General features: G+C 46.8%; 2 protein-coding genes across 2 annotated transcripts in view; both read left to right on the plus strand.

Annotated features, from left to right (window-relative positions):
• The first annotated feature begins 1767 nt into the window (after positions 1–1767).
• Positions 1768–18883, plus strand: LOC103349175 (uncharacterized). The gene is given in 5 exon segments (XM_089306576.1): positions 1768–2283; positions 2569–2687; positions 12711–12819; positions 12821–12876; positions 14718–18883. Coding segments are annotated over 5 exon segments (1782 nt in total). The 5' UTR covers positions 1768–2230; the 3' UTR covers positions 16163–18883.
• Positions 2668–19367, plus strand: part of ZNF445 (zinc finger protein 445) — a 55199-nt gene continuing 38499 nt past the window's right edge. The window contains exon 1 of the mRNA XM_089306573.1: positions 2668–2687. The gene's annotated coding sequence lies outside the window, so the exon portion shown is untranslated. The remainder of the gene's footprint in view (positions 2688–19367) is intronic.

Genomic DNA, 19367 nt, shown 5'->3' on the forward strand with positions numbered 1-19367 from the left:
TGGGAGACCTGGAAGAAGCTCCTGGCTCCTGCCTTCGGACTGGCCCAGCTCCAGCCATTGCGGCCATCTGGGGAGTGAACCAATAAGATCGAGGACCTCTCTCTGCCTCTGCCTCTCTATAACTTTACCTTTCAAATAAATAAGTAAATAAATAAATCTTAAAAAAAAAAAAAACAACAAACAACTTTCAGTGGTTCTCTTTCTTCCAGGCTGAAGTCTAAATGTCTACACCTAGCATTGGGAGCCCTTCACAACCCAGGCTTAGACTTCGGGTCCAGCCATTTTTCCTACCACTCTCCCCAAGCACTCAGGCCAAACATTCTTTAACATAGAACATGGAAGAGATCCCAAAAGAAAGTACTAAACTGTCATTTGACTCCCATTTAACGTATGTAATATAATGTAAATTAAGATATAGTAGTGTATACCTGTTTTACAAATAAATCTTTGTTGGAATCCCATGCTTAAAACCTCATCTGCTAGAAATGAACAAGTTTTGAGACTAAAGCTCTCGATACACAGGTAGAGTTCAGTCTTCGTTTTAATTTTTCCTTTTTTTTTTTAAATTCATTTATTTATTTGAAAGGCAGAGTTACAGAGAGAGGCAGAGGCAGAGAGATCATCTTCCATCCACTGGTTCATTCCCCAAATGACTGCAACAGCTGGGACTGAGCCAGTCCTCAGCGTATGAGGCCACACCTCAGGCACATTAGCAGGGAGCTGGATCAGAACAAGATGGCCGAAGTGCTTGAGCCCCAGCCATTCATGTGGGAGACCTGGATGGTGTTCTGAGCTCCTGGTGGCCACTGAGGCCAACTGGGGACTGAACCAGTAGATGAAAGATTTTCTTCTTTCTTTGTCTCTCCTTCTCTATCACTCTGCCTTTCAAATAAATAAAAATAAATCTTAAAAGTGTCAACACTTTTTCTACTGGACTCACTTCCCTCAGAAGGCTTTGCTGGTGTCTCCAGGCTTCAGCGGTTATCACCTCAGGGAGCCCACAGCACGTCTTCCATCCAAACCTCTGTAAGAGCACTGCTCACACTGTAACTGTCTCCCCCGTTTTCCCGAGCTCTCCAAGGGCAGAGCTGGCTTCCAGGCACCTTTGTACACATGTAGTGCATGGCACGTGGGGACACATATTTGGTAAAGGGAACGAAGGTGGCTCATTTAGCTGACACCGAAGTGGGGGGAAACTGTAATCCAGTTTATCTACTGTAAAATACTCTTGGCAAAATCAGTAGCTTACTGGGTGCTCGGGCATGTGTGCTGTGCTTCCAACTCACTATTCATCCCCAGGTCCCTGGGTCAGCAACTTGTTCCTGGGCCTCAACTGTCTTTTTTTTCCCCTAAAAAAGAGAGCAAAGATGGATTTAAAAATAACCTGGGGACTCTAATCCCACCCACGTAAGAAGTGCTGGCCTTAGCTGGTGCCGCAGCTCACTAGGCTAATCCTCCGCCTAGCGGCGCCGGCACACCGGGTTCTAGTCCCAGTCGGGGCGCCAGATTCTGTCCCGGTTGCCCCTCTCCCAGGCCAGCTCTCTGCTGTGGCCAGGGAGTGCAGTGGAGGATGGCCCAAGTGCTTGGGCCCTGCACCCCATGGGAGACCAGGAAAAGCCCCTGGCTCCTGGCTCCTGCCATCGGATCAGCGCGGTGCGCCCGCCGCGGCGGCCATTGGAGGGTGAACCAACGGCAAAGGAAGACCTTTCTCTCTGTCTCTCTCTCTCACTGTCCACTCTGCCTGTCAAAAAAAAAAAAAAAAAAAAAAGAAGCGCTGCCTTCTCCTGCTTCCTTGCCATCTCGAATGCACAACAGCCTAACTCCAGTGGATTCCGGCGTTTACAAGTCGCACCTCACGTCCGACATTCTGGGCCTGGGTCTGACCCTCTGCCTATCGTCTCCCAGGCCAGGCTGGGCAAAGAGCCACCTCCACTTCGTGTTACACCAGGTTCTTGCGCCGCTCACCTGCCCTGCTCTTCGCTGTGCCCGCCTCCTTGCCAGGCACGGCTGGTCAGAGAAATGGGACAAAGAGGTCTACACCGGGCGGCCTCACGGCGTCACGGGGACTGCGCGGCCCGCGGGGACCGAGGCCAAGCGAGCTCCGGGCCGGCGTTAGCGACCCTCGCTGAGGCGCCCCCTGCCACACTGTAGCCCACAAGCGGCCTCAGAAACGACTCCGAACACCTCCTAGGCTCGCAGAAACGAAAACAACATCCGCGCCGGAAGCGACATGACCCCCCCCACTTCCGGCCCGTGCAGGATCCCGGAAGTCTCGTCGCAAAGGTGGGCGCGCGGGGGCGGGACCCAGGGCACCAGGACCCTCTCCCTCCGCGACAGGCGCGGGGCGGGGCTTCACGCGACGCCTCCGGGCCCCTGCCCCGCCCCCGCTTCCCCCCTCCCGCTCTGCCCCTTCCTCTCCCAGCAACCTGGGAGAAATACCTAACTTGTAAGCCCCAACTGGAAAATGCAGAGCCCAGCCCGTCTGCTGGGGCCCATGAATGGGGTCACGTAGGGACACTGCCTAGCCAAAGGTCAGGCATATTCTGAGCCTTCTCTCTGCTGTGCCAGGTCTGGTGCTCAGTCCGAGTCTGGAGGAGAGACTGTGCTATGCGGCAACAGAACTGTGGTTAATCTCTGCGAAGACGCAGACACCGCGTTCTGGTGTCCAAGGAAAGGCCAAGGAGCAGGTAAAACGTGGGAAGATGCAGTTGTCCGGGCTGGTGTGTGGGAGACACGTGACTTTGCCTATGGATGTAGGATGTGAGCAGCTTCCTGCTGCTAACGTGATTGAGCAGGCACTGTGAGCACAGCCTCAGTGGGTGCAGCCCAGAGGTTTAGATGAGCCATTTTCTGATGGAGTTATCCATGTATCTTTATGCATCTCACTGTAGCCCGGCAGGTGGGTCCTTTACAGGGTGCAAAGTAACCAGTCTCTTGAGCCGTCCAGGAATCAGCTCTTGGGTCTACCTTTGGTCCTGACATGCTCCCCTCTTGTATCTGCACAGGCCAGCATAGAGACAGAGACATCGGAAGTCCTGCTGCACAGTTCTCACAGGCTTGAAAGGGAATACCTTAGAGTAGTCTTTGTCCACAGAGCCTTAAGGCAACCTCCTGACATCAGTTTCTCCTCTGCATTTGGAAATATCAGAAAGAAGTCAGTTACCCGGGCCTAGCCTCTGACTAGGTGTAGCCCACTGGGGCACCAAAGCCTCCAAGGCTGAGTTTTTGAGCAGGAAATCTCTTAAGGCCAGGCCAAATGCTGTCCAAATTTACTTGACCGTGTCTGATACTGCAGTTCTGGCTGCCTGCTGCATGAGAAATGAGGATCCGAGACCAAGACTGAGTTATTTTTGTTCCTTAGGGCTGCTTCATGCTCAGCTGGTTGGTTTTCATTGTGAGGGCCTGGCCATCTGGGCGGTGTGTCTAGACAGCAGAGGTATTTCTGTGTCCAGCATTGTGGGCTTAATCTATCACTGGCTTGGGCAAGACATGCGCCATGATGCCTCCCCAACAGCACCTTGGGGCACCTACATTGGTGCCAAGGACAACCCCAGAATGCCTGTAGGCATCCTGTACCCCACCCTGACCTCCCTTAGAAACTATCACAGGAGCTTTGGTATAACAACAACCAGACAGGTAACCCAAATTCTACATTCCTTAAGTGAAACTCACCACCTACCACCGCCCACCAACAGCTTTAAAAGGCAGTATCATTCACCCAGGGGTCTAGACTAGGATCCTGGATATCATCCGAGCTAGGTGACCCTGGGTGAGTTACTTAGCCTCTCTGTGCTGTAGCTTCCTCATACGTAAAATGAGGATAAAAATAATTCCTAAATTGTGGAGTCATTGTAAAGATTGGATGTGATAAATCCTGTAATGCGGTTAGAGTGGTGCCTGGCACACGAAGTCCTACAGGTGTTTTCTGTCATCATGTTCACATACTTGTTTCATCCCTTATGTCCAGACTTTTGCTAAGGCCCTCCAAATTTGATAATATTCTTTGATAATAATAATAGAAAATACCTGTACCGCTTGTTGTGCTGCTCTGTGTCACCATTGTCCCTTTTTTGTGTCAGATCCTGCCTGGAGGGGAGCAGTTGTGAGAAAGGCATCCCTTGGCATCTTTTAGTTGTAAGAAGACCACAGAGAGGAGCACAGTGAGGTCTGCAGTTCTCGGCCCCAAAACTGCTCAAACTGTGACATCATCGGTGTCGATATTCCCCTTTAAAAAGGCAGAACACTCATGTATGCCATAAAAGAAAATGGGGCCCTAGACACCCAAGAGAGTCAGAGTTTGCTGCAGCATGTACAGAAAGCTCAGCTACTGTGCTTGAATGGGAATGATGGAGCCCAAACCCTAGCTAGGAGAGCAGACAGATCTTTCATCTCAAAAACTCCTATTTACCCTTCAAGACTTAACTGAGAAGCCCCTTCTCCGGGAAGCCTTCTCGGCATCCATGTCCTAACCTTGATTAGGTGCCCTTTCTTTCTTTTCTTGTTTCCCCTTCTTCCTCTCCTTCCTCTGCTTCCCCTCCTCCCCCTCCTTCTCCTCTTTCTCCTCCTTCTCTGCCTTCTTTTTTATAAAAGTTTATTCATGGGGTTGGCGCTGTGGTGTAGTGGGCCAAGCCTTCACCTGCAGCACCGGAATCCCATATGGGTGCTGGTTTGAGTCCCGGCTTCTCCTCTTCCAATCAAGCTCTCTGCTAATGGCTGAGAAAACAGTGGAAGATGGCCTAAGTGCTTAGGCCCCTGCACCCACATGAAAGATGCAGATGGAGTTCTGGCTCCTGGCTTTGGATCAGCTCAGCTCTGGCTGTTGCGGCCATCTGGGGAGTGAACCAGCAGATGGAAAGATACTTCTTTCTGTGCATCTCTCTGTCTGTAACTCTACCTCTTTAGAAAAAAGATTTATTTATTTATTTGAAAGGCAGAGTCACAGAGACAGAGAGAGATGAGATCTTCCATCTGCTGGCTTATTCCCTAAATGGCCACAAAGGCCAGGGCTGGGCCAGGCCAAAGATAGGAGCCAGAAACATCATCTGGGTCTCCCATGTGGGTGCAGGGGCCCAAGTACTTGGGCCATCTTCTTCTGTTTTCCCAGGTGCATAAGCAGGGAGCTGGATAAGAAGTAGAGCAGCTGGAGCTTGAACTGGCACCCACTTAGGGTGCGGATGTTGCAGGTGGTAGCTTAACCTGCTGCAGCACAGCACCAGCCCTGTCATTTTCTCTTCTGACACTTGTTGGGTCATATGAATGATTCAAGAAGCTTGGAGTAAAGAGAACTCCTCTGGGGTTTAGGGTAGCCAGTAATTACCAATTGGTATAAGGAAACTTAAAAATGCTAAGGATCAGGATGGCTGTAACCATGTGAACAAACTAAACTTCCTATGGCTCTGGGTCTACTTCTCCTTCTCATATTGCCACACAAAGTCTTTCCATGTTATACCCAGAGAGCATCCTGCTCTGAGTTCTGACCCTCTTGCTGAAACTGAGCACTTTACAGTGCCTTTGATGCTGATGCTAGATACCATCGAGTTCTAGTCTCCCAGTCTTTCTCCCTCAATGTAGAGTTTCCCTGCCTTGCTTTTATGATTGTAAATCATCCTCCTACTAAATTGAATTGAGGGAGTGGTATGGCAGGCCCAACAGGGTCCTTAAACCCAAGACTCATGAGCTCATTTATCTCCCCTATAAATAATGTCTTGATGTTGGGTCTTGTCTTAAGGGCTTTTTTCCCCAGAAACCCCAGGCGCTGAACAAGAAAGTAACTCCTACCTGACTAAGAGGAGCGCACTTTGCCATCATCAGAACTTCCGAAGAACATGATATCACTGACCGATCGTAGGAGGGCCACGAGCACTGCAGGCCAACCAGGGACCTGGACATGAGCTTAACACTCACCTTTCAACTCCAACTTCAATCTACAAGAATCTTTACCCCTAACCCCTGGAGGACCCTAGGAATTAAGCCATAGCTGCCAAACTCTTTCCTTTGAGCTTTCCAACAAATTGCCACATTTTTACCTCTCTGACGTCAGCAATTGGCTTGTCAGGGAAGGAACTTAGTTTTGAGGATGCTATAGCAATTTCTCCTACTAGTATTAGGGGTGTTCTACAGAAATCTTTTCCTGTTTGACTATTCTTGGCCTTGATGTTTTGGATCATCCCTGCTTCCCTGTGTGGTGCCCATTTTTGGACAGGGATTTTAGATTTCCTGGGAACCTTGCGCTTTGGCCTGTCCTATCCCACAGCATCTGGAATCCTGGCTAGGAGCCATGCCATCTCCCATTCTTCCTCTCCTGGGAAGGGGACAGTAGAGATTGTATGGAGTGCTGTAGTGAATAGGCCAATGGGTTCGGCTTCAGTGGTTATGCTGCATCAAGAGAGTGTTACCTGGTTCTTGACTTCCTTCAGTATAGAAACTGAGTTCAGGGTGCAAAGTGAAAGGAAGTTTACTGAGCCAGTGAGAAGAAGGATCAAAGCTCTCTAACTGGAGATCAGTAGTGCAGAGAGCGGCCCCAGAGCCAGGAGTCTATTGGGGAAATGGGGCCCTGAGTCTTTTACAAGTAGTTTAACATCCTCTTTGCTTATTCCTCTTAGGCGGTAACATGAGCACAGGGTATGAGGCAGCTTTGAAAGGGGTTTTGGACTGGTTTTCTTTTTTTAAAGATTCATTTGTTTGAAAGAAGAGTTACAGAGAGAGAAGGAGAGATACAGAGATCTTCCATTTGTTGGTTCACTTCCCAAATGGCTGCAATGGGCCAGTGTGAAGCCAGGAAACAGGAGCTTCATCTGGGTTTCCCATGTGGGTGCAAAGGCCCAAGGACCTGCGCCATCCTCCACTGCTTTCCCAGGTGCATTATCAGGGAGCTGGCTCAGAAGTGCAGCAGCAGGGGCTTGAACCAGTGCCCATATGGGATGCCGGCATTGCAGGCAGTGACTTAACCCGTTATGCCACAACGCCGGCCCCTGGGCTGGTTTTCTTGTGTTCACAAGCACAGGCACAAAAGGGTATTTGATTGGCCATGCCATGGTGCTTGTGCAAACAGGATTGGACTGCAAAATGAGGAAGAAGAAGGAGAATGGGGAAGTCAGTGGCCATTTTAGACTTCGTGGTTCATTTCGGAAACCTTATGGGAGGCCCTCTGTCCCTCTGTGTGGATCTGCCTGCTCTATGGTTATTCCACTTCCTGACCCTGTTTTTCTTGGGCCACCCAAACCAATATGTGGCAGGCAAGGTGCTAGGAGCTTCAGAAAGGATGGTGTCACAAGCATTATGAACAACCCCTCTCAAATCACTCCTTCAACTTTGTGCTGGTCACCACTTGAAGTTTATTGTATAATTTCTTGGCATTTGTTTTCCTCAGGAAGCCGTGGCTCCATCCATCGTGGGTCAGTGGGTGTGGGTTTTAGGAAAGGCTGTTGCCTGCATCCTGACAACCTTTGAACACTTGCAAAAATGTGCCTCTGCCTGGAACGTTTCATTGCAAGGAGATCGAGAGCCCTTACTTCTTGTGACCGGTTATGGCCTTGCTGAGGAATGTCCGTGTTCCAGTTTCCATTTTGACCCCTAGCTTTGGATCTCTGCCGTGCCCGTGGGCGGAGGTCCTCCAGGGCAGCTCTGAGGTCCAGGAGCCTACGTGGCCCTCAGAGGGAGGTGACGGGGATCCGGGAGAAGCGGAGATGTTGGCCCTCCCAGTTTCCTGGAGAGTCCGCGGGGGCCCGGGACGGCAGCGCGCAGGCGCAACACTGACCATCTGGAGGGGGCGCGGGGCCGGGGGCGCGAGGGACCAGGGTGCAGCCCGGGCTGTGGGCGGCCTGAGGGGGCGCGGGGCCGGGGGCGCGAGGGACGAGGGTGCAGCGCCGGGCTGTGGGCGGCCTGAGGGGGCCGGGGCCGGGGGCGCGAGGGACCAGGGTGCAGCGCCGGGCTGTGGGCGGCCTGAGGGGGCCGGGGCCGGGGGCGCGAGGGACCAGGGTGCAGCGCCGGGCTGTGGGCGGCCTGAGGGGGCGCGGGGCCGGGGGCGCGAGGGACCAGGGTGCAGCGCCGGGCTGTGGGCGGCCTGAGGGGGCGCGGGGCCGGGGGGCGCGAGGGACGAGGGTGCAGCGCCGGGCTGTGGGCGGCCTGAGGGGGCCGGGGCCGCTGCTGCGCGGGAGCCGTATGCCCCGGGGGTGGCGGAGACCCTCGGCCTTGCGCACAGCGGCGGGCGGCCGTGGCTGGACGCTGCGCCGCGGTGAGGGGCCAGCCCTGACTTCCCTCAGGAATGCGGATGAAGCGCCTTCCCCCGGGGCATTAGAATGCAGGGGTAAGTGGAAGGGAAACGTGTCCTCCGTTCGCAAATCTTAGCCTCCGGGCTGCTCGCTGTGGAGAAGCCTCGCGGATGCGTGTGCGCCCTCATGCACGCGTGTTGACTCAGTGTGATTGTGAAATGGGATCGTGCTGGTGCGCTTTCAGAAGCAAGCCCGATGACATACACAGAACATTTACCGTACAATAGATTAAAATGTAACATCCCCAGTACTTAAAAATTAGGATTCTGTGGCACTAATCACTTCGATTTTCTGATCTGCAAAATCGTGGATTATTCAGTCAGCCTCCTTAATAGATATGGTCGTGCTAGTTCTAACCGCTGTTCAGTTGATTCTTTTTTTTTTTAAATTTTAATTGTTTAAGGATAAACACTAGTATCATTTATGAGCAATGTTAGGTGGTGTATCCTTTATTTCCGAACAGTTTTCTGTATTTTTCATTTTTCTTGTCTAATTACATGGGCCAGAAGTACATTGTGTGATTCTTGCCAATTTTAGTGTTGAGGCTTTTATTGTTTTTATCATTTAGTATCACATTTATTGTAGATTTCTTTTGGCTGTTTTTAATCTCAGCTTAGAGATGTTTCCATAAGATTGCTAAGTGTGCCCACAAAGGAGCTATAATTATAGTTGCTATAGACTTTTTTTTTAATTTGATAGGTAGAGTTACAGACAGTGAGAGAGAGAGAGAGACAGAGAGAAAGGTCTTTCTTCTGTTGGTTTACTCCCCAAATGGCCGAAGGCAGGAGCCAGGTGCTTCTCCTGGTCTCCCATGCGGGTGCAGGGCCCAAGCACTTGGGCCGTCCTCCACTGCCTTCCTGGGCCACAACAGAGAGCTGGACTGGAAGAGGAGCAACCAGGATAGAACCCCGTGGCCCATATGGCATGCCAGCACTGCAGGTGGAAGATTAACCAAGTGAGCCACCGTGCCGGCCCCTGTAGACTGTTCTTTAAGAGAATGCCAGTCCAGTGAATAGCCTTATGCCAGTAAATGGGAAAACCCAGATGAACACTTGGTTTGTTTCCTCCTTATGACTGTTGGGAATGGATTCTGCTATGAACATTTCTACTACCAGCTTTTTCTTTGAACAGCTATTTTAGTTTGTCTTGGATTTATACCTAGGAATAGGATTGCCAGATCAAATAGTAACTGTGTGTATAACTTAACTATGTTTTGGAGAACTGCCAGAATATTTTCCTAAGTGTCTGTATCAACTATATTTCCACCAGAAGTCTATGAGATTCTAATACCTCCACGACCTCCCAATGCGTGTTATTATCTGACTTTTTATTCTAACCAACCTAGTGAGTGTGAAGTTGTATCTTCTTGTTTTGTTGATCTGTGTTTCCTGATAACTGAAGTTGTTAGCCAGTCCTTTGTGATTTTTTGGTCATTTTGTATTTTCTTTGGAGAAATGTTTATTCAGACCCTTTGCCCATTTTTAAATTGGATTTTTTTTTCTTACTGAGTTGTAAGAGTTATTTATATATTCCAGATGTAAGATTTTATTAGATCATTTGTGTATTTTTTTCCCAATCAATGGGCTATCTTTTCGATTTCTTCATTTATCTATTGAAACAAAATGATTTTTCCATTTGATCAGATCTAAGTTACCTGTTTCTTGTTATCATGTACTGTTCATTTGCATTTGGCAAGGATTCTTGCCAAATTCATTGTCACAGAGATCTATACTTTCTTATAAGAGTTTTGTAGTTTTAGTTTTACATGTAGATCCTTGATTGGTATTGAGTTACTTTTTTATATGGTGTGTGTGCAATAGGACTCCAACTTTATGCTTTTGCAAGTAAATTCCCAGTTGTTTCAGAACTATTTGAAAATATGATTTTTCCACTTTGAGTGTTACTGGCACCCTTATTAAAAAAATGACCATAGATGTATGGGTTTATTTATGAATTTTAATTCTTTTTATCTATGAGAGGCTACATCAGAAATTTCACATAAAAATGAAATTAAAATACAATTTTAATAAGTTTTTTTATTTGACAGGTAGAGTTATAGACAGTGAGAGAGAGAGAGACAGAGAGAAAGGTCTTCCTTCTGTTGGTTCACCCCCCCAAACGGCTACTATGGCTGGAACTACGCTGATCTGAAGCCAGGAGCCAGGTGTTTTCTCCCAGTCTCCCATGTGGGTGCAGGGGCCCAAGCACTTGGGCCATCCTTCACTGCCTTCCTGGGCCATAGTAGAGAGCTAGACTGGAAGAGGAGCAATCGGGACTAGAACCTGGTGCCCATATGGGATGCTGGTGCTGCAGGCAGAGGATTAACCAAGTGAGCCACAGCGCCGGCCAGTTTAATAAGTTTTTTTTTTTTTTGACAGGCAGAGTGGACAGTGAGAGAGACAGAGAGAAAGGTCTTCCTTTGCCGTTGGTTCACTCTCCAATGGCCGCCGCGGCCAGCATGCTGCGGCCAGCGCACCACACTGATCCGATGGCAGGAGCCAGGTACTTCTCCTGGTCTCCCATGGGGGGGGGGTGCAGGGCCCAAGCACTTGGGCCATCCTTCACTGCACTCCCTGGCCACAGCAGAGAGCTGGCCTGGAAGAGGGGCAACTGGGACAGAACCCGGTGTGCTGGCGCCGCAGGCGGAGGATTAGCCTAGTGAGCCACGGCGCCGGCCCAGTTTAATAAGTTTTTAAAAAAGACTTATTTATTTGAAAGACGGAGTTACAGAGAGAGAGAGGTAGAGCTAGAGAGAGAGAGAGAGAGACGTCTTCCATTCTGCTGGTTCACTCCCCAAATGACTGCAATGGCCAGAGCTGAGTTGATACAAAGCCAGGAGCCAGGAACTTCTTCCGGGTCTCCCACATGGGTGCAGGGGCCCAAGGAGTTGGGCCATCTTCTGCTGCTTTCCCAGGCCATAGCAGAGAGCTGGATCAGAAGTGGAGCAGCTGGAACTTGTACCAGTGCCCATATGGGATGCCGGCACTACAGGCAGTGGGTGGCTTTACCTGCTATGCCACAGCGCTGGCCCTTCAGCTTACTCTTAACATTATTTGCTATATGGATCTCTTGAGTTTCATATGAATTTTAAGATCAGCTTTCATTTTCTAAAAAGAAGCATTCTTGTACTCTGTTAGAGATTGTATTGTATCTGTAGATAAACTATCAAAAATCCATTGGGCATGAGTTTGAAGAAAAAAGAGGAACCAGAATGTTTGACAAGCATCTGGATTAATTGACAATATTTAGCAGATGAGGAAAGGAAGGTGGGAAGAACATGCATTTTGTTTTTCAAAGGATAATTTATGTATTTGAAAAGCAGAGAGAGAAACTTTGATTCCATCTGCTGCTTCACTTCTTAAATGCCTGCAACAGCCAGAGCTAGTCCACATTGAAGTCAGGAGTCAGGAACTCCATCCAGGTCTCCCCTGGATGGCAGGAACCCCAGTACTTGGGCCATTATCTGCTGTCTCCCAAGCACATTAACAGAAAACTGGCTAGAAGCCCGGAGTGGCTAGGATTTGAACCAGGCAATCCGATATGGGACACAGGCATCCCAGGCGAGGGCTTCACCTACTGTGACACAACACCAGCCCCAGAAAAACATGCATTTTAGACACCAAACTTAAGGTGTTGTGAGACACCCAAGTGAAATGTCCAGTAAGCAGTGTACATAGGCAGTGGAGCCTGGGGGAGAAGTGAGGACTGTGAGAGCAGTGGTGAAGTCAGTGAGACTGGTAACAGAAAAAAGAAGAAAACAGTAGGACTGGAATTCCGAGGGTGTCCACAGTGAGAGGACAGGAGCAGGAAGAAAGACGGAGGTGTGAGGTGGAAAACAGGCTTGTGCTAGGTTCTAGGGAAGCCGTGGTGGAGAGAATGTGGTCAGAAGTGTAGTTTCCGTCTGAAGAGAATGAGTGCTGGGAGAAAGACCTTCTACTGAGCCCTCCAGGGAAAATTCACAGCATCGTTGGGTTCATAACTTTTGGAAGTAGGATAACAGTTTTATGGAACTGCCTGGGATCTCTTGACTAAACTCAATGGGAATATAGGTCTTATGGTGGTAAGGCAGGACTCGTCCTGCTCACAGCTTTCTTCCCCTCCTCATCTCAACTGGCTTCTGCAGTTCCTGCCTTCTCCAAGCGGGAAACTTAGGATACAGAGGTGGCCACTGTGCCTTGGATGGTCAGGCCTCAGATGAGCATGGCTCTGTTTTCTGGAGTTCTGGTGTATGTGGTCCAAGCTGGAGCTCACCCCCAGGGCTCTGCTCCTCTGGAATGGTGCCTGTGGCTTTCCTACCTAACTGCTTTCCCTGGAGCTGGGTTCCTACTTCTAGTTAGTGGACTCTGTGCTGCCCTGGACTTGTCCTATGGGATGGATCATCCTAGCTCACCAAGAGCCTGAACCTTGTTTCCTTTGTATCTCTGATGCCTCTGCCCTTAGACTGGGGATGTTCCCGAGCCATAGAAGTTTGTTATTCCAGGAAGACTACAGTGTCTGAGGACCTGTCTGTGGACTCTGCTCAGAAGAAGTGGAAAGGTCCAGCCCTCGGCCAGAGCCCTGCACCAGAACATGATGCCAGAAAACCACCACAGTATGGCCGCTCTGGGTAATGATTCTCTCCCCCAGTCGCTTAGAGCCTGTGTTGGGTGCATTTTCTTTGCTGTATTCTCATTCTTTTAAAATTTTTATTACGAGGATTTCCAAGCATAAGTGAAGTAGTAGAGTAAACTTCTGCATCCATCACTCAGTTTAACATTCTTCATAATTGACTGATCTATGGTGGTTTTTTTAAGGAGATTTTTAGTTTTAAGGAATAAAGGATCACTCAAGTTGGGGTAACATGGTAAGGAGCTGTGTATTGTTGACTTAAAGGAATGGGAACCCCAAACTAACAGATCAGTTAGACAAGATTGTGGGAAATGGAGTCACATGAAAACTAGGCCCTAACCCAAAGCAACCCAGGATTCTCAGCCCAAAAGCAAACGAATGTTTATACCAGCATTCCAGTGTGCTCTCTGTTTTCTTTCTGTCTCTTCTTACTGTCCTCATGTCCTCACTCTAAATCCTTTGTGAAGGAATCATCATAAATCCTGCTTAATTCTATTTTCCGTTCCCTCATACTTGTTGTTGGCCAATGTCTTAAGTTGGCTCCATGAGTCATTTCAATTTCTTCTCTGGCTTGTCTTATATGTGTCCTGCTTTCCATTTAAAAATTTACTCAGGGAAGGATTCTGATTGGTAGAGCCATTAAATATCATCTGTGTTTTGACAATCTTTGGCTCAGGCCATGGCAGAGGCTAATCATTAACGCTTGGATAAGCTACACTTGGGTCTAGCACCTGGCTCTGGCCTAATCATCTGTCATCATGGGATGCTCAGGGTCACATGACACAAAATGTGGTTGTCTAAAATTTCTTTGCAAAGGCTAGGGCAGGGGAGGTCCTGTGAATGACATGTTTAGTAGAACAGACAGTTTGGCAGAGTGGGCATAGCAGTCATTGATTCAGACAACTTTGACTTCCCATATGGTAATGCTATGATACCTGTGGTGCTGGTTAAGACATGATTGAAAGGAGCCAGCGTATTGCTATGAAGCTATGGCCATGATTGCTATTTCCTTTCTCAGATTTTGCATTAAAATATTCAGATTCAAGGGAAATCTTCAACTTTTCAATTTACTTTTTATCCTAGGGAACCAAGATCCCACAAATTTTAATTCATATTTCAGATTATTGATGTGCTTCTTAATTTTTTATATGAATATAGAACTGGCTCCCACCAGAGTGGTATTCTTGGAACCAGTGGCATCCCCACTTTTAGAGCTCTGCTGTCCCCTTCAACATTGTTCCCCAGGATTTCAGAACCTACAGATTCTCCAAATCTTGTCACTATCCTGTCATATAGACCTCTCCTTTCTGTGCACTTTTCTTTTCTTTTTTTTTTTTTTTGTCATTACGTAGATTTCTTAACAGCTCACTCCTATCTTTGTGCTCTTTCTTGTGTTTGAGATATTTGCCAGACTTGTCTCTTGCAGCATTTTATCTCAGAAGTGTGGAACCATATAATACCTTGGTTGGAAGGGAACTTAGAAATACTCAGTTTGTTAAGGAAATTCAACATCCCAGTGACTTCTCTAAGATTCCTCATGCTTTACAGTCTGTGCTGCTGCTTTCCAATTGTCATTGTCACTTTGCTCTGCTGACTCAAACTCTGTCCTGTCATTTTTTTCACCTTCCTTCAATGACCATCTTCCCATATTTTTCTGTCCCTGAATTAACCATTAAGCTACTTCCTGTTTCCTCCTTTGATCTCAGTGTCTCATTTTATTCCTTACCCTTCTGGAAGCTTTTGTGACTTTTCTTCAGGTCCATGGGATCTTCGTGATTCTTTCTGATCCCTCAACAGCACAAGAAATGAGTAAAAGTTGTTTTCTTCTTTTTTTGGCAGCAGGTAGGAACGTGGAAGAGAGTTCAGAACTGACTCCAGAGCAGGACCTATCTAAAGGATTGGAGTCATCTGATAGGATGTCAGGGGGACTGTTTGGGGTAGTTCCTGGGGGACCAGAACCTGGAGCTGTCTGTGGAGATACTTTAGAGACGCTAGAAGGGCAGCCTTCAAGTGAAGAAGGGAGCAGACTGCGAAGTGACTTCTTCAAAATAAGACACAAAGATAAGGAAAAATCCACAGAAGATACATGTGAGGATTATAAGGAAGCAGAGGAACGTGGGAATCTGTCCTCCAGTTTGGTTGAACATCAAGGAGGCCTGAAGGGACAGAAGTTCTACCAGTGTAATGAATGTGGCAAATTCTTTAGTTGGCGTTCCCACCTCATTGGCCACCAGAGAATCCACTCGGGAGAGAAACCCTATGCGTGTAGTGAGTGTGGGAAGACCTTCAGGCAGAGCTCTCAGCTCATTGTTCACCTCAGAACCCACACAGGGGAAAAACCCTATGAATGCCAGGAGTGCGGGAAGACCTATCGGCACAGCTCCCATCTCATTCAACACCAGAGACTCCACAATGGGGAGAAACCTTATAAATGTAGTGAATGTGCAAAAGCCTTTAATCAGAGTTCCAAACTCTTGGATCATCAGAGGACCCATACCGGAGAGAAACCTTATGAATGCAAGGAGTGTGGAGCAGCTTTTGGTCGTGGTAAAAATCTTGTGCGACACCAAGTCCTTCACACTGGTAAGAAACCTTACAAGTGTAATGAGTGTGGGAAGGCTTTTTGTTCCAGCAGAAATCTTACTGACCATCAAAGAATCCACACCGGGGAGAAGCCTTATCAGTGTAATGAGTGTGGCAAGGCCTTCAGTTGGAGCAAATGTCTCATTCGTCACCAGAGCCTCCATGCTGGGGATCGACCATACACATGTAGTGAATGTGGCAAAGCCTTCAGTCAGATCTCTCAGCTTGTTGACCATGAGCGAATGCATACTGGAGAAAAACCTTTTGAATGTGGCAAGTGTGGGAAGGCATTCAGTCTGAGTAAATGCCTTATTCGGCACCAGAGACTTCACTCAGGTGAAAAGCCCTATAAATGCAGGGAGTGTGGAAAATCCTTCAATCAGAACTCTCACCTCATCATACACCAGAGAATTCACACTGGTGAGAAGCCCTATGAATGTAAGGAGTGTGGGAAGGTCTTCAGTTATAGCTCCAGCCTTATTGTACATCAGAGAACTCATACCGGGGAAAAGCCTTATAAGTGCAATGATTGTGGGAAAGCATTTAGTGACAACTCACAGCTTATTGTACACCAGAGAGTTCACACTGGAGAGAAACCCTATGAATGTATTGAGTGTGGGAAAGCCTTCAGTCAGCGTTCCACCTTTAATTATCACCAGCGAACTCACACTGGAGAGAAACTCTCAGGTCTGGCTCGGTAGTTTTCTAAAGCCTAGTTCTTTGAGAGAGGGAGCAAAAATATTGAGTTAATCTTTCTTTTTGAGAAAGATGCTCACACTGTTTCTCTTGGAACCACCAATCAAAGTGGATCATTCTCTTAATTCTTTCTTTTGCAGCACCAACGTTAGTACAGTTCTTCCCTGTTATTGGGAAAGTAAGGACTACACATTTTATTTACTCCTTGTATTTTTTCGTTATTTTAACATCTCATTTATTAGCATTCATTCCATAATCCGATTATGTTTCTGTTTTTAAACAAGCTTTTTTTTTTTTTTTTTGAAAGCAGAATGACAGAAAGGGAACAGAAGAGAGAGGGAGTGAGCGAGTGAGCTTCTATCTCTGTTTCACTTTCCAAATGCCTACAAGATTTAGGGCTGAACCAGGTCAAAGCCCGGAGCCTAGAACTCCATTGAAGTCTCCTATGTGAGTGGCGAGGACCCTAGTGCTGGGGCCATCATGTGCTGTCAGCCGGACTCATTAGCAGGAAGCAGAATCAGAGTTGGAGGTGGATCAACCCCAGGCGTTCTGATATGGGATTCAGGCTTCTCCAGGGCAGGCTTAATCTGCTGTTCTAGATTGAGTATTTCTAAAGTGCATTGATCATAGCTTTATTCAATTGCATCGCTCTGTGTACATAAGTCATTTCACAAGACCCTCTGTAGGGCAAATTTTTTTTTTTTGACAGGCAGAGTGGACAGTGAGAGAGAGAGACAGAGAGAAAGGTCTTCCTTTATGCCGTTGGTTCACCCTCCAATGGCCACTGTGGCCAGCGCGCTGCGGCCGGTGCACCACGCTGATCCAATGGCAGGAGCCAGGTACTTATCCTGGTCTCCCATGGGGTGCAGGGCCCAAGTACTTGGGCCATTCTCCACTGCACTCCCGGACCACAGCAGAGAGCTGGCCTGAAAGAGGGGCAACCAGGACAGAATCCGGCGCCCCAACTGGGACTAGAACCCGGTGTTCCAGTGCCGCAAGGCGGAGGATTAGCCTAGTGAGCCGTGGCGTCTGCCTGTAGGGCAAATTTTATGTCATGTTAAACTTATCACTTCTTCTTACCTAGGACCCTCCACATCTACTTTTTAAATTTAATGGTAATCTATTAGCTTCTCATTTCTTATATTCCCTACTTAGAAAACCTCTATGAGTAATCTGTTTTCCTTTCAAGTTCAAAATCTGTCTAATTTCTGAAAGACTTTCTTTTTTCAGATGTTGATTCTTCTTCAACCTCTATTGATTGGACTTCAGTTCTTCAAATTAGCTGGTGCTTTTGTATGCATCTGTTAAGTTGCCTTTTTAATTGCTCTTAATGAGGATACTATTATACCAACTTGCAGTCTCTTGAGTTTGGTGAAGGTATCATTTTCTTTTGATATATAAATAATAGTTTGATCACTCATCCTTAAATGATTTCTTAAACTTTATTCTCCCATATTTACTGGACTAGAAACTTTGAAAGAAGTGGCATCTCATCATAGGATATTGGTACTGGCTTTGCCCTGGCCCACCCCTGGGTTTTGCAGACATTTGGGGAGTGAACCAGTAGATGGAAGATCTCTTTTTCTCTTGCTTTGCCTTTCAAATATATAAAAATGAGCCTATCTTAAAAATATTCAGATAGACTTTTTTTCTTTTTAACTCTTTTTACTTTGGGAGCTACCAGATACCAGGAAGAGTCCAACTCTATATCAGCATGTGGATGCAGCCCAGCTCCTTGACTTAGATATTTCTGGTCAGGTTTTTGTTAGCATCACACTGCCTGTTGGATGCTCTGTTTTACCTTTTGGTACTTATCTGCTCATCTTCTTCTACTATAAGATTCTGGAGTGTGGGAACCAGCATTATCCAAATGGCTACCAGTCTGGGGTAGGTACTTGGTAAAAATGAATGCCCTGGCATTCTGAGAAAGCCAGACACTCTGAGGAAGTAAAAAAATGGCTGCATTTGAAAGCTGTATCTCAGTTCCTGTTGGTAATTGTTATTATAAACAAAATTCATAAAATTACTTTTAAAGAAATTATATGTAGAGCCAGTGACCTTGATAAATATATATCATTTTAATAGTTTATTTCATATCCTGGCTCTTCTGGGTCTGTTTATATAATGATTTGTTTAATCTCCATTGCCAGTCTTATGCCACTTTTGTTTACATTTGCCAAAACATCAAACAGTGTTTGTTTAATAGTGGATTACCTGCATTCCATGTCTTATTCCCTGTAGGGGAATGTTTTTAGTGTTTTGCAGTTTCATATGGTGTTCATTATTGGATTCTGATAAATAGGCCATTGTATTTAGGAAGTTTCCTTTTATTCCTATTCCTGTTTTTAGAAGAAGCAGTTTATTATAGTGGTTATGAGCACACAATTTGTAGTCAAATCCTGTATCTACCACTTTGCTAAGTTTATGACTGAGCAAATCACTTAGCTTCTTTGGGTCTCAGTTCTATGAGCTATCTCAGGGTTGTGAAAACTCAAGTTGAATATTTATAAGGTACTTAAAAACTGTACTTAGAACACAGTACACACTATGGCAATTAGAGTTTTTTTTAATTAGGAATGATTGCTTAGTACCATCAAGTCTTCAGAATTTGTGGTAATTTTATGAGCTCTGTACTTTTTTGTAATAGAATTTGTTAACAACTTTGCTAATAATTGAAATGTCTATACTTCTTGAATAAAATATACTCCTGGTGATTTTGTTGTTAAGTACAGAACTAGATTCATTTTGGTAATGTTTTGGTAGCTTTGAAAAATGAATTTGGAAGATTTTTAAAAATTTTGTTTCATCTTTTACTACTTGCGAGAGTTCTTTATTCATTGAAGGCTTTCTAAAAATAACGACCTCATTCTTTTTGGTCATGGGTGGAGGGGTGGTAGGGACATATCTTTAGCAACTGTGGTAGTCAGCTTGAGCTGCTGTGATGAAATTCTATGGACTGGGTTACTTATTCATAGTCCTCTAAGCTTGAAAGCATGGCCGAGTGATGGTGAGAGTTCTCTTCCTGGTTTATAGATGTTTACCATCTTGCTGTGTCCTTATGTCTTGGAGAGAATAAGAGCACTGGTGCCCCTTCACTTCTTTTAAGGGTGTTAATCCAATTGTGAGTGTCCCTGTCCCAAGCTAACCCTAATTACCTCCCAAGGGCTCTGTCAAAACCCCCTCCCAGTACCATTACATTTAGGATTAGGA

The sequence above is a fragment of the Oryctolagus cuniculus genome, chromosome 10 (assembly GCF_051225735.1).
Source record: "Oryctolagus cuniculus isolate XC-2025 breed Fujian yellow rabbit chromosome 10, ASM5122573v1, whole genome shotgun sequence".
NCBI classification, from domain to species: domain Eukaryota; kingdom Metazoa; phylum Chordata; class Mammalia; order Lagomorpha; family Leporidae; genus Oryctolagus; species Oryctolagus cuniculus.